This window comes from Chroicocephalus ridibundus, chromosome 2 (assembly GCF_963924245.1).
Source record: "Chroicocephalus ridibundus chromosome 2, bChrRid1.1, whole genome shotgun sequence".
Taxonomy (NCBI): domain Eukaryota; kingdom Metazoa; phylum Chordata; class Aves; order Charadriiformes; family Laridae; genus Chroicocephalus; species Chroicocephalus ridibundus.
This window is the reverse complement of record NC_086285.1, coordinates 57,393,215-57,405,824: the sequence shown is the minus strand read 5'-3', so window position 1 is coordinate 57,405,824 and position 12,610 is coordinate 57,393,215. Positions and strand designations below refer to the sequence as shown.

Sequence of the window (12,610 nt, the reverse complement as noted above, 5' to 3'; positions counted from 1 at the left end):
CAAATTTCTCATTGGTCCCTTATCAAAAGCAGCTCAGAGGTGTGGAGCGTGAAGTTTAGCGAGATGTTTTGCTGTTTAATATGCTTTACTATTGCAAAAATGCTGTCATGTTTACTTAAAAAAAAAATATTCTTCTGGGGGAGTTTTTACATGGCAGACAGTATACAGAAATGTTTGATTTCTTACATTTCATAATTGGGAGAGAGATGGTTGATGCAGAAGGAAAAAATACTGCTTTTTTGTTTCTCTTTTTTTTTTTCCTTGAGGAACCAAAAAAAAGAAAGCTTATTAAAACAAAACACATTTTTCCTTTAGTTTCGAAGTTACTGAAAGTAGGTTTTGAATTTCATTCAGCAATTTGGAAATTCGGCTTGTTCCATAGCAGTGACTAGTACCTTGATTCATGACACATGCATGTTTTGAGAAGGAAAAAATAAAAGTGGAGCCTGCAGACAGACGTCAGCTTCTTGTTGTACCCCAGGATGGCAGTTTTAACAAATATTAGCTTTATATGGAAGAGTAAAAGAACTGAAATCCTATCTGATCCTCGGATTGATTATAGGGCCCCACAGATCACTCCAGCTTGCTGCTTTCTGTATTGTGGTAGCACAGGTTAGCTTGCTCTGCTTAAGGGTCTGTCAGGATTTCAAATGGAGTGTAATCCCCTATTTTTACAAGAGTTTACATCTCATCAGTGAAAGTTCACTCTAGGTTGAAATTTAACATAAAAGACTCCGGCTAGAGAGAAATGTGATGGAAAATATGACTTTGGGGTGATTTATTTTTTAGTTATACAAGCAGCTTTCTAAAAACCTCATATAAGTTTTAAAGTTTTAGGCTCCCTTTTGCAGTTCTCTAACTAAAACCAGCTTCAGTGTAAAAAGTTGAAACCTTAAACCCTGCTAATTCAGAGCAGCGACTGGTGCCTGTGCATATTAATAAAAAGTAGAAAAGGGCAAAGGGTTTAAACTCTGCAGTGTTGTTGTCTGTTTCCATTAACTCTTTCTCCTCAGACCCAACCCTGGAAATGCTATGTATGGAGAATTACTGCTGGCTGTAAAAAGAATTTGGTCCCTGGAAGATGCTGATAAGTCAGCAGACCCCAGTTGCTGTAATACTTGGAGATAGAAAAATAATTAAGTGCTCAATAGGCTACGCTGCTGGGTTTTCCTGTCGTTACTACTTGGGAGGAGAGGGGGAAGGGAGAAGCCTGGCCAGCACCACATTCAAAGCAATGGTGTAGCTAGTTTATGCATATAAAGGCCAAAATTCAGCTGCACGTATCTATAGGCAGGGAGCGTGTTTCTGATCGAAGTCACATGAAGGCAAATAGGTTGAGTTACGCTGGTGTCAGGCTTGGTGAAAGTAGTCTCCTGGTGAATTGCTGGCTGCTGCTTTTGCTGTGTGAACAAGTACACCAGGGCAAAGTGCAAGTGAAAAACTTAGCCCTGACCTCAGATCTCTGACAACTGAAGTGCAATCTTGGCACGGTTGTCAATGATCCTTCCTTGCACGTGGGTTGTAGAGTAAGTGTACCTTAGTTTTATTTCCTAAAGGTGTTTTAATTCTCTTTCTAGTTACCTTTTTTGTGCACGGTGTTTAATAATCTGAGGTTCCTCATGAACTTCTAGAACTGCTGAGCAGCTTCTGAAGCTAAGTGTATTTATCAGTACTTCTTCAAGATGTACTGGTGTACACCCATACGTGCAGCGTGATTGATTTGAACAAGGCTGTACCTGGAGCATGGGTATTGCGCCAAGGATTACAGCCAGCAATTGTGCTTGTTCAGAGAAATGTCTCTGTGTTTTAAAGCAATAGTGCAGCTGAAGGAGTGCATTTACAGTAGAGACTTGTGTAGCTAACAAAACCCCTCCGCCACGTGGCACCTGTGAAATGTACCTGGGAACGTGCATCTGGCTGTTGAGGAACAGAACCATTTGGTCTGGGCTTTCGAAGGGTGTACATGGTCCATAGGGGGTTAAAACTCACATGGGAGCAGAGGGTTGGCCCAGCACCCGCTCCTGGGGCTGCCTGCAAGGGAGGCTGGTGGTGGAGCCATCATCAGGAGGCCCTCTTTCCCTCACAAGTGGTACCACAGGCCTGGAGGCTTATTCCAGACTAGGGCTTAGGTTTCACCCTCCTGATTTTTATGGTTATTCCCCCCTCCCCCTTTTTATTTTCCCCTCGTTCATTAGGAATTTGTGGGTTTGTCTGTGGGGATATGGAAAAAAAGAGGGAGGGGGGAGTGTGCTCCACCACCCTGCACACACATCCATGTGGTGACACTCAAGAGCGGCTGGCCTCACTTGTGCCTGCCTGATACTGCTGGTGCTGTATTTTGGGTGATTTTACCCATTTTATTGTTGTCCACCTTACTTCTGATTGCTAACCACCTTCCTGCAAGGCTCCAGCCTCTCCCACAAGCAAATCTCCGGGGACTGGAGCTGGGCTGTGGAGCGGCGGTGGGTGGCTAGGTTTGATTTAGGCCCAGCCAGCCAGGTTCATCTTCTCCTCTTGGTGACAAATTGTTTTTTTTGCCTCCCTGTCAGGCAGCCCAAACTCCCAGTCTCCTTGTCCCAGAGGCAAGAAAACAGCAAGCCCGTGTCTCCTCTCACAGGATTGATAGCCCCGCCGGTAGGAGCATCGGCGCATGGGTGACGATGATCTACCGCTCGGCAGCCGCCCGCTCTCGTAGCCACAGACCATCTCTCATAGCCACGCGTGCACCCACTGTCACAAACTTACACCGTGAGGAGGGGGGTAGTGAGGAGGAAGAAAGCGGGGGGGAGGAGGTGGGGGGAGAACTTTTCTTTATTGCATTTGCTATAAATGGGCTAAAAGTGTGTGTCTCTTTCTCCTTCCCTTCTCTCTTTCTTCTCCCTCGTTTTTTTTGCAGAGGATGAAAGTCCTGGGCAGACCTATCACAGAGAGAGAAGGAACGCGATCACAATGCAGCCGCAGGGTGGGCAAGGCCTCGGCAAGATCAGTGAAGAGCCTTCCACGTCGAGCGAGGAAAGGGCCTCATTAATCAAGAAGGAGATCCATGGATCTATATCGCACCTTCCCGAACCTTCTGTACCTTACCGCGGGACTCTCTTTACCATGGACCCCCGAAACGGTTACATGGACCCTCATTACCGTGAGTATCGATTGCTGGTTCGTTTTGGGGGTACAAAGTTGGAAGGCTGTCAAATTTAAAGTAATTTTATTTGTCGCCTTGCATCGTCCCCAGGGAGAATGGCTTTGACTGGGAGGGGGGTTGAGGTAAATACAACCTTTTTTTTTTTTTTTTTTTGAAGTTAAAAACCAGGGTGCAGTTGTATTGCAGCTCGAAACTACCACAGGCCTCTGCAAAGCAACTTCCACAAGACATCTCATCTGTTGCTAATCCTCCTTAGCCATCCAGGGTTGCGTTTGCTCCACCTCCTTAATACATGAGGAAAAAAAAAGCCTCATTAAAGAAAGCACGGAAGGAAAATGAAACAGGCCTTAAAATCCGTCTTTTAAAACAATGTTAAAGTATGGTATTAAGAGGAGGAAGGACTGTGCCTTGTACAATGAGAATTCGGAGGAGGGGGGATTGGAAGGTTTATTGCCATGTTTTGGGGGGGTTGGTTTTGTTTTGGAGGTTTTTTAGCAGTTCACGTGCGTGTTTGAGTGTGTGGGCTGATGGAGTGGTTTTGCAATTTTCTTCCCCAGCTACAGTTCCCTGAAGTTGGGGGGGAGGAAGGAAGGCAAATGGTTTCAACTTCTGAATTCCTGCTCAGGCATTAATAAAAAAGTAAGAAATTAACTGACACTTGAACACAGATGTGGAATGGATTTCTCACAGGCAAAATATGAGGGAGTTAAGCAATTTTTTTCATCTGCTTCTAGTTTACAAAAAAAGAAAGAGAAAAATAATCATTTAGTTGTGTAGTAATGAAGTACATCTTGAGGTGTCAAGGCTTGTGCCTTTTGATTATAGATTTATCACCCAGTCAGGATACAGATTTGCCATTTAACCTTCCAGTCTCCAGTTCCAGATGATAGGCTTAAGACCCACAAAGAGGGGCCAGTCTGCATTGGGTTTTTTTTTTTTTTCCACATCATTCAGAAATTTTAGTGTTTTAAGGCAAAAGGTCATTAGCCAGACGACTGATTAGTGAGGACAGCTGATTAGTGCATGTTTTTTTGCTAAAGAAAGTGCTAGGGATAAAAGCTAATTTTATCCCTTCATTAGTTGGGCTAGCAGCAAAAGGGAATGTTCACTCATCAGGGTGCAGATCAAAGTATGTCTCGCACAACCTTAAGTCTCACCAACCTCCTTTTTAAAAAAAAAAAAAAAAAAGCCTGATTGTTAATAAGGATGGAGGTATTATCAGAAAACGAACACTTGTTGTCCTTATAGTTTAGATCAGTATTTAGGGGAAAAGTTTGCAGTTGGGCTTTTGAGCTCTCTTCCAGTGTAGGCAGTCGGTTTCTGTACACCCTCCTCCTCCTCCTCCTCTCTCGCACAGCCCTGCACAAACCCTCTGGGGGAGTTACTCATCTTTCTGAGGAGGATGTGCCGCAGCACACCAGCAGCAGACTTCTCTGCCAGAGAGGCGTGAATGTGCAGAACAAACGACCGCTCACAAGCAGCAGTGCGTAGAAATACTAGCTTGCGGGTTGGAGACACCATTTGTAGCTTACGGTTTGTTAATGCAACCCCCAACTCTCACTTTAAAAAAAAAAAAAAAAAAAAAAAAAGAAATCTTATTGGGAAAGCAAAATAGCTTCTATAGCTTCTCTGTTTGTAGGCGGTACAGCTGGGGAGAGATGAAATGTGTGACAAAAACAACCCCCAAACCTTATGTTGAATTTAATGGTGACGATTGCCATTTTGACCATCTGACCAGCTGCCAGCTCACCTCTTAAATCTAGTTCAAAGTGTTCCTGATACTAGTGAAGATTCAGACTGAAGAAAAAGGGCTCGCTGGTCAGAATGAGCCTGAGTGGTTTGCATTTAGTTTATTTAGTTTTATTGTATTGAATCTGCCTTTTGACAAGAGTTCTCAAGATTTAATGAAACTGCTGTGACCAGTAATGCTAGCTAGTTAGGATGTTTGGGCTACCAGAAAAACACTGATGTCAGAAGTTGAGAGAAGAGCAGAAGTTATCCAGCATGTAACAGTAGAAAAACAGGAGAGGAGTTAATTTTAAATGAGCAACATGATCGTAAAGCAGAAGACTTAGTCAGAAAACATGAGATTGGCAGACCTGCTTCACTGCTGCTGTAGCTTGTTGTACACTTGTACTCACTGATTTATAAAATCCCTCAAGCTATTAATGTCATATAAGGAGCTGTCATGCTTTTATTTACCTTTAATAGATGTGATACAGAAGGACAACTAAAGAGACAAACGTCTACTTAGATTTAGAGGAAAGCAGACAGACTTACTGAAATTTTCATAGTAGTTGTATCATTTATATATGTAAGACATGCTTTCATCAAAGTGGTGACTATATTCAGGCTGACACTTAGAGTGGTCCATATGAAGAAGGCTGAATAATGTAAACATAGCCCAGTCCCACTGTGGCAACAGGTGAAGAACCAGCAAGGCTATCCTTCTCTTCCTTAGTTTCTTGCCAGTTTTGCTGGGCATATGGGTAGAAAATACTGTTTTAATTCAACATAGTTGGGTATGTAAACACTCACAGTAATTCCTTAGTTTCGCTGTGGTTGGAAAATATAGACTTTTCAAGATGCCTAATTTGTGCTTCTATTTATACCCACTTTGTATTTAAAAGTGTGGGCAGGCTTCCTGTAACACAGGAAAAGGGAAAATAATTTTTTTGAAGAAGGACATCTGTGTATCTTTATGGCAAGAAAAGAGCATTTAAGTCAATTGTGTGTGGAACGCATGTCCCCTCCAGGAGCGGCAGTTATTAGAAACAACTTGAATGCTTTGCATTTCTACATGTAAATCTGTGTGTCTCTGTGTATGTGCATTGTAGGATTTCTGTTGTTGTTATTTTTTTCCTAATTAAAATGACTGATGTCGTAAACGTTGGGAATAATAGTTACCATGTATGTGGAATAAATACCTCATTGAGGGGAATTTTGCTCTCTTGCAGAGTGTGGGTGGGGATAATGGTTGTGTTTCAAGTGGACCAGCTTTTCAAACAGCTGGGATGAAATATGCTATGGAGCTAGTGGCCCTTCTGCACTGCCAGAGAGCTCCTCGATCATTTAGCAACTGAGAACAAGAGAGCGGTCTCGTGCTCAGCCCACAGCCCTCTGTCCTCCAACAGATAAAAGGGAAAACACATAGGGCTAAACAAGAAAATTTGTTTTCTTTTTTTTGTTATGGATTTCTTAAGGATCATTTAAACAATGGTCACAAAGGCTGGTTGGGTTTTTTTAAACTTTTTAAAAACTTTTTAGGGCAGATGAAAAAACATGCTGGAGCTTCCTGTCATGCGTTGCACCTCAGTATTGAGGAGAGGAGGGTTACTGAGCTTAGTTGCAGTGGTTCTTAAATGGATTTAAAGCCCTGTGTTTCTCAAACACTGATTGCAGTTGTACTTGGAGCCCCTTGTTAATGTAAATTCTGTCTCTAGAGGTGGGGCTGAGGCAAGGGAGGTGGGGATAGCAACTTCCCTTTGTTACTCTCTTCCCCAATTTTAATTCCCACGCAGATTTATGGCAGTGCTAAGACTGCCTGTCTCACAAGTCATTCCTCATGGAAAAAATGAATCATTCCTGATGTAAACACTTTGATTTAAAACATACTGCTGGTATTCTTCCCTGGGTTTCACAGCTCATCTGAAAGAATTGTTAGTTCCTAATTAGTAAAGCCTGAAGAATTATCTTAAGTAAAAAGCTGTGACAGATCAGTTGGCTCTGATCTAAAAATTTGTATATACGGGAATGGCTCTGGCAGGATTCTTCTTGGTACATCCCTTCATCTCAAAGAGGGTGCACTGAATGTAGCTGAAAGCAGAAACTCAACTTTTTTTTTTTTTTTTTTCTTTTTCCTTAGTGGGGATTTATTCTGCTGGTTTTGAAGCTTCTGTATCTGGGGAAGCGGGAACTGCTTATTGCACATTTCATGGGATTAACCCTCCAAACGTATTGATTGCCCTCAGTTCCCACTGACTGTGCCTGGACTTGTGTTTTGTAAGGATCGGACCCCTCATAACTGCCTGGGTTAGGTTACCCAGTGTTAGTGTCATCTCAAAATTGATTTGCAATGTGAACAAAAGACCACAGCAAGGAATATACAGTCCTGGTTCACTAGGTGCACTTGTTCATTATTTACTGCGTTTTAATTTCTATTGACAGGAATTCCCCTCCCTTCATCTCCCTATAGAAGAGGAAAAAGGGGGCGGGGGGTGGTGGTGGTGCAGAAATTAGATTCTGTTTCTGCAAATGCAAACTGGTAACTAGAAGCACTGCTTTAAAATGTAGTAATCAAAAAGCAATGACTTTTCACAGTAACATGGCTTGAACCGTGATGGCCGGCTATGTGTGGTGCACTGGACAGCGAGAGCAGTTCAGGTCACCACCAGCAGATGAGCTCATGGAAGGGCGTCTCCATTTGCTTTGCAGAGGGAGGCACTGGTGGCCTCCCCTGTTCTCTCCCTGGCACGTTTTGGGACTCTGGAGGGACAATCGAGATGCTTTTGGATAGTCTCAAAGTAGGCACTTTTAGCTCACCTCTAGCTTCCCAGTGTCACTGGCTGGTAGGAGCCTGGGACAGCTTTTTATAGAGTTTCCCCCCAGCCTTGTTGGAGAGCAGTAGGAGAGTGCCAGTGGGGAATCTTTGTAGAGACTTAGGGCTGGGGTCTTTAAAGACATTTAGGGGCTTTTCAGTTTTGAAGTGAGTTTAGCGTCTTAAATACATCTGAAAATCTGAGTCCTACTTCAGCTCTTTCTGCAGCATTTTGCAGGGGAGGGGCTTAAATGCTCTAGTAACAAAACTCTCCACTGACAGTGATTTATGGGGTGGGTTCCAAATGTTGTCAAGGAGGGGGAGTTGAAAAAAGTAAAATCTAAAGCTTTTAATACAACTCACAGGAAAAAAAGCCTCTAGTATAAAAGTGAATGTCAGATTACTGGTGTTAGCTGAGCAACTGAAATGTTGGTCTTTAAGAAAATTACCATGTTTGCAAAAACTTTTTGGGGGGATAAAAATCCAAAATGTAGTAGTATTTTTCAGTAGCCTCCAACAAAAAATGTTACTGCTCCCAAAATCAAAGTTGGGGTCAGAGGCAACTTCAGTTTGAAATTTGGGAAGGTGCTGCAGACCTTGTAAGCTTAACAGCAGCTTATAAATGGAAATATATTCTCCAGGATGCCTCCCAAACCTCCCTGGTTGTTTTGGGGAAGTTGTTCTCACTGCAAGTACTCCTGCCCCTTTCTTCGGAGTCTTTCTGTGTAATAAGTGGGGTCTCTTGAGAGCCCTGGAGTTGCTCTCCCCTGAGAGCATGGTCCTCTCATTTCGAAGTAACAATTGCAGCCATAGATTCACAGCTAGAAGTAGCACAAAGAGACATCCTTTCTTCTACTGGATTTTTTCAGTCAGGCAGACTGCGGAACTGCCAATACTTGAAAGGCCTTGAAATGTGATGTTGCTGCGAAGCTGAAAGGTGATCTTCTAGTGGTTTTTTTTTTGGGTTTTTTGCTTTGTTTTGTTTTTAAGTCTTCAAATATTGACTGTTTTCTTGTCATTATCAGTAGGATTAACTTCAGCTGGAAACTATAGGCAATCACATAGAAAGAAGTGATCCTGTTTGTGTGGAGGGTAGAATAGGATATTTATGAGGTCTCTTATGGCCTTGTAATTCTTTTGGACTTCAAAATTTTACAAATATCCTAAGGATCACATTTAAAAAAAGAAAAAAATTATTTCTTTCTCTGTGGTACCTAAGAGAATTTATCTGCCAGGCACTACTGGGTATGGAGCCTTCTGAGAAGCAGATGAGTTCTGTTAGTATCTCCTTTTTTGGGTTGTTCAAGTGCATGTAAGATATGGGGTGAGGTGGTTTGTTTTTGTTTTTGTTTTTTTTTTCAGAATAGGAAAGATAAAGGCAGCGGATAAATGCAAAAAAACCTTACCTCTTTCACAGATTTGATTTGGTTTGTCAGCTAAAGCTTTTTTAGATGCTTTAGAGGATGTATTTGTTGTATATTGCCTTCATGGAAGGAGACAGAATACATTGCTTAAAGCCATAGAATCATAGTTAAGAACTCTGGAGAGAAAAAAAAAAAAAGCCAAGAAATAATATAATCCATCTCTTTAGCCTCAAGGCAGATCAGTTCTCCCTAAATCAGGAGAGAATAAAAAGCTTCTTCAAAGTTGCTGTGTCCCTTGAGACGTGGACATTTCTGTCTTTAAGAGCCTTGTGACAAGATCTGTAGTGGGTTTGGACTGATTTTGTGTCCCTACATGGTAACTTCTATAGCATCAGCAGCTGGAAGGGTGCGTGTGTGTGTGTGGGGGGGTGGAATTTAGAAGCCATAAAAGTCTGAGTTGAAAAGTTTTGATAAAGTTTCCTCTTCCCTCCTAGAGATCTGCTAGCATGCAGGAGATATGGTACTCCCATTGCTGTGTTCTGAAAACAACCACCAAAGCCCCCTAAAAACCCCTACAGCCTGACGCATAGCTATTGTGCTCATTACTGACACTTCAGCAGGCAAGATCATTAGTTTTCTCTTTTTATTAGTTATCAGAGTGATCTTTGTGCTATTCTTGAGGCTGTGTGGTGCAAGGCGTTAGCCGAGTATGACAGGTATGTAGAGAAATAGTGGCCAAAGGAAGATAAGTATTGTTTGTTGCGAATTTTGAAGCATCCCATGGTGCCTGAGGTTGCTGTCCGTCAGTCAGCTTTTTATGAGTGCTTTACCCTGCAAGCATTTCTTGGCCAAGGGGTCATGGTTTGAAAAGCAGCTTCTTTGACTTGGCTGCTTAGAGCTTTAAAAAAGGTTAGGTGGAACTTAGCCTCACGCAGCTTTTGGTGTTAGATGTTATCTGTTAAGGAGTTTTGTGGCTGCGACAACTTGAATCTTCATGGCAAAGCATGGGGAACATGTGAACCAGGTGCTGGATCAGTGATCATGATTTTCATCAAGAACTGAAGCAGGTTCTCCTGAGCTGGTGAGTGCAAGCCATGTACTTAACCGCTGTGCAGCGCTTTACACTGCCAGGGAAATGGTTCTCTTGCGTTGGTGGTTTTCCATCTGGTTGATGCGATAGAGGGAATGCAGTTGCCTGAGCAGAGGTTTCAAATGCCATTTTCATGCCTGGGAGGATCCTAGTTGGTCTGTGTCTGCCACCCTGGAAAGACAGTTCTTCAGTACATCCTGTGTCATATCTGGTAACTCTGTATGAATGTCTCAGATGCCTTACGGGTCTGAGATGGCACAATGTATCTGTGTTTAGGCAGCTGAACCCATATCAGTGTTGTAACAGGGCATTTAAGTTAGTGTGTCCAAATGTAGAAAATAAACATTTAAGTTCAGCTCTTTTTTATCCCCTTGCCCACTCCCATTGTCCAACTCTTGTGAAGAAATCTGTGGCAATAATTGGATTGCAGAGTAACTAATGTTTACAGGGTGCTCCTCTTTCATGCTTCCCTTGTGTTAATTTTGTTGCATCCTGGCTGCTTGTCACCAAGATCTGGATGTGTCACCAAGATCTGGATCCTTCCTTACTGCTGCCCTTGGGGCTGGGGAATCCCAAACGTGTGGGTACTGAAGGAGGCTGTTGTGTTCCAGAGGATGCCTCCAGCCGGGCAGTGGGGGTAGTGGCAGTGTGGGGGCACCATGAGCCCACTCTCGCTGTGGCAAGGACTCATCCAGGGAGCTTTTGAAAGGCAGCGTGGCTCCTGATGACAAGGTGCAATTTCAAGATAGTCCCATGGAATTCTCTCAGCACCAGCTTTGGCCTCCTCTTGCAGTCCAGGGTTGAACAGGCCTTTACTTTTAACACAGTTTAAATGCTTTGGTTGCTGAACCGTTTTCAGGATCACTAGTGGATACAGCTTTATTCCTATTGATTGAGCTCAGTACTTAGGAGGAGAGCCTCTTAGCCATAGCCTCTGCTGCCTTTTATTCCCACCTAGCAACCCAATTAGCTTCCTCTTAGCCTGGCTCTTGGGTACTTTAGGCAGTACTCTCTAACCTCTTATTAAAACACTACTCAAATTACTTACAACTGGGGCTCTTGAGCCTGTTCATTGGGTCACATCTGAGTTTGGAGATCATTTCAGGAACGCTTCCCCTTTCAGTCAGAGTTACACTGGCTATCTTTTTTCATTTGTGATCATATAACTTACTGCTGAGGCAGCAAACGCCAGTGTGGGGAACCAGTACTGTGCTAAGTATTGATGTATCGGTAGCTATGTTTTAAAGAGCATAGCTGCTGTATTGCTGTGTGGTCACTGGCATGTGTGGTGGTGTCGTGTACACAGCGGAAGAAATGGCAGTACCTGCATGGGAGTGTTTGTATATGAAGGTTTGTACACCATCTTCCTACTTCTCTTTAAAAGTAAGAGTAATCATTTAAAAAAAAAAAAAAAAAAGAGTAAAGGAATTACTTGTATTGTCTTTCAGGATTTGTCTTGTTGAGTTTTTGGAGTTCAGCACAGATAGCTCCCCAGATAATGGAATTGCTTTCTAATCTAAATTATGCTTGTTTCTGCTTGTTTCCTGCTTCACACTGAATAAGGTAGCAGAGAGGGTCTGCCATTGTTCATTCTGGTTTCCCTTTCACATTTCAGTGCTGCCCCGAGCCATCATTTTTCCCAAACAGCCGAACGGCACTGATCCAGAGACCAATGAATTCAATGAATCAACAGCTGCTGACTTCAATGAACTTTGTGATAATCCCCAGTTGTCTTATATTCTACCCTTTCATCTTACCTGCTCCTTGTGCTACTTGTAATTTAAAATCATAATTCCCAAGGATCCATGTTACCATTTCACAAATGAAGAGCTGAACACTGTTATTCCTATATCTGCAATCCCCTGTTGAAGTAGCTTATGGTAACAAGCCAAAAGTAATGGCATATGACATACTTTGAAATAAATGGCTGATTATGGTAACAGCTGAGTGTAACACCGTACCAAATGCTGAAGCAAATAACTAATGAGGTAGAATGTGTTGAAACAAATTTCATTCCAGCATGTCACACTCCTTAGTGTAAAAAGGTACTGCATTTGATCTGTATGGTTTTTTTTTTTACCAGCCTGCCTACAGATACAACTGTTGAAAGCCTTCAGTTTTGGCCTTGAGTCCTATTAGATGTTGTTGCTGAAATGAGATTGGGTTACTTGGGTGAATAAGGTTTGTTGGATCAAGGCCTTTGTTATGTATAAACAGTGGTTGCTCACTTTACCGGGATGGACCAGCATGGTACGGTGATAGGAAGCTTTTGGCACCAAAGCTATGTTTCATGCTGGACGATATTTGAGTTGGCATCAACACCTGTGATCTACAGTGCTTTTGACAATAAAATTGGTGCCAGACATCGAAAAACATTAATTGCTGCTATGATAGGAGTGGAATTATTTTCTTTTTCACTAGAAGGGAGAAGAGGAGCACTAGTCATATATCACTGGCCAATCATTAGGCTGCCCAGT

At 42.6% G+C, this 12,610-nt stretch overlaps 1 protein-coding gene across 3 annotated transcripts in view; it reads left to right on the top strand.

Moving 5' to 3' along the window:
• Nucleotides 1–12,610, top strand: part of GLI3 (GLI family zinc finger 3) — a 213,756-nt gene that overhangs the window by 64,333 nt on the left and 136,813 nt on the right. For all 3 annotated transcript variants that reach the window (XM_063325609.1, XM_063325607.1, XM_063325608.1), the window contains exon 3: nt 2,897–3,139. In XM_063325609.1, coding sequence (XP_063181679.1) covers nt 2,897–3,139 — 243 coding nt within the window. The remainder of the gene's footprint in view (nt 1–2,896; nt 3,140–12,610) is intronic.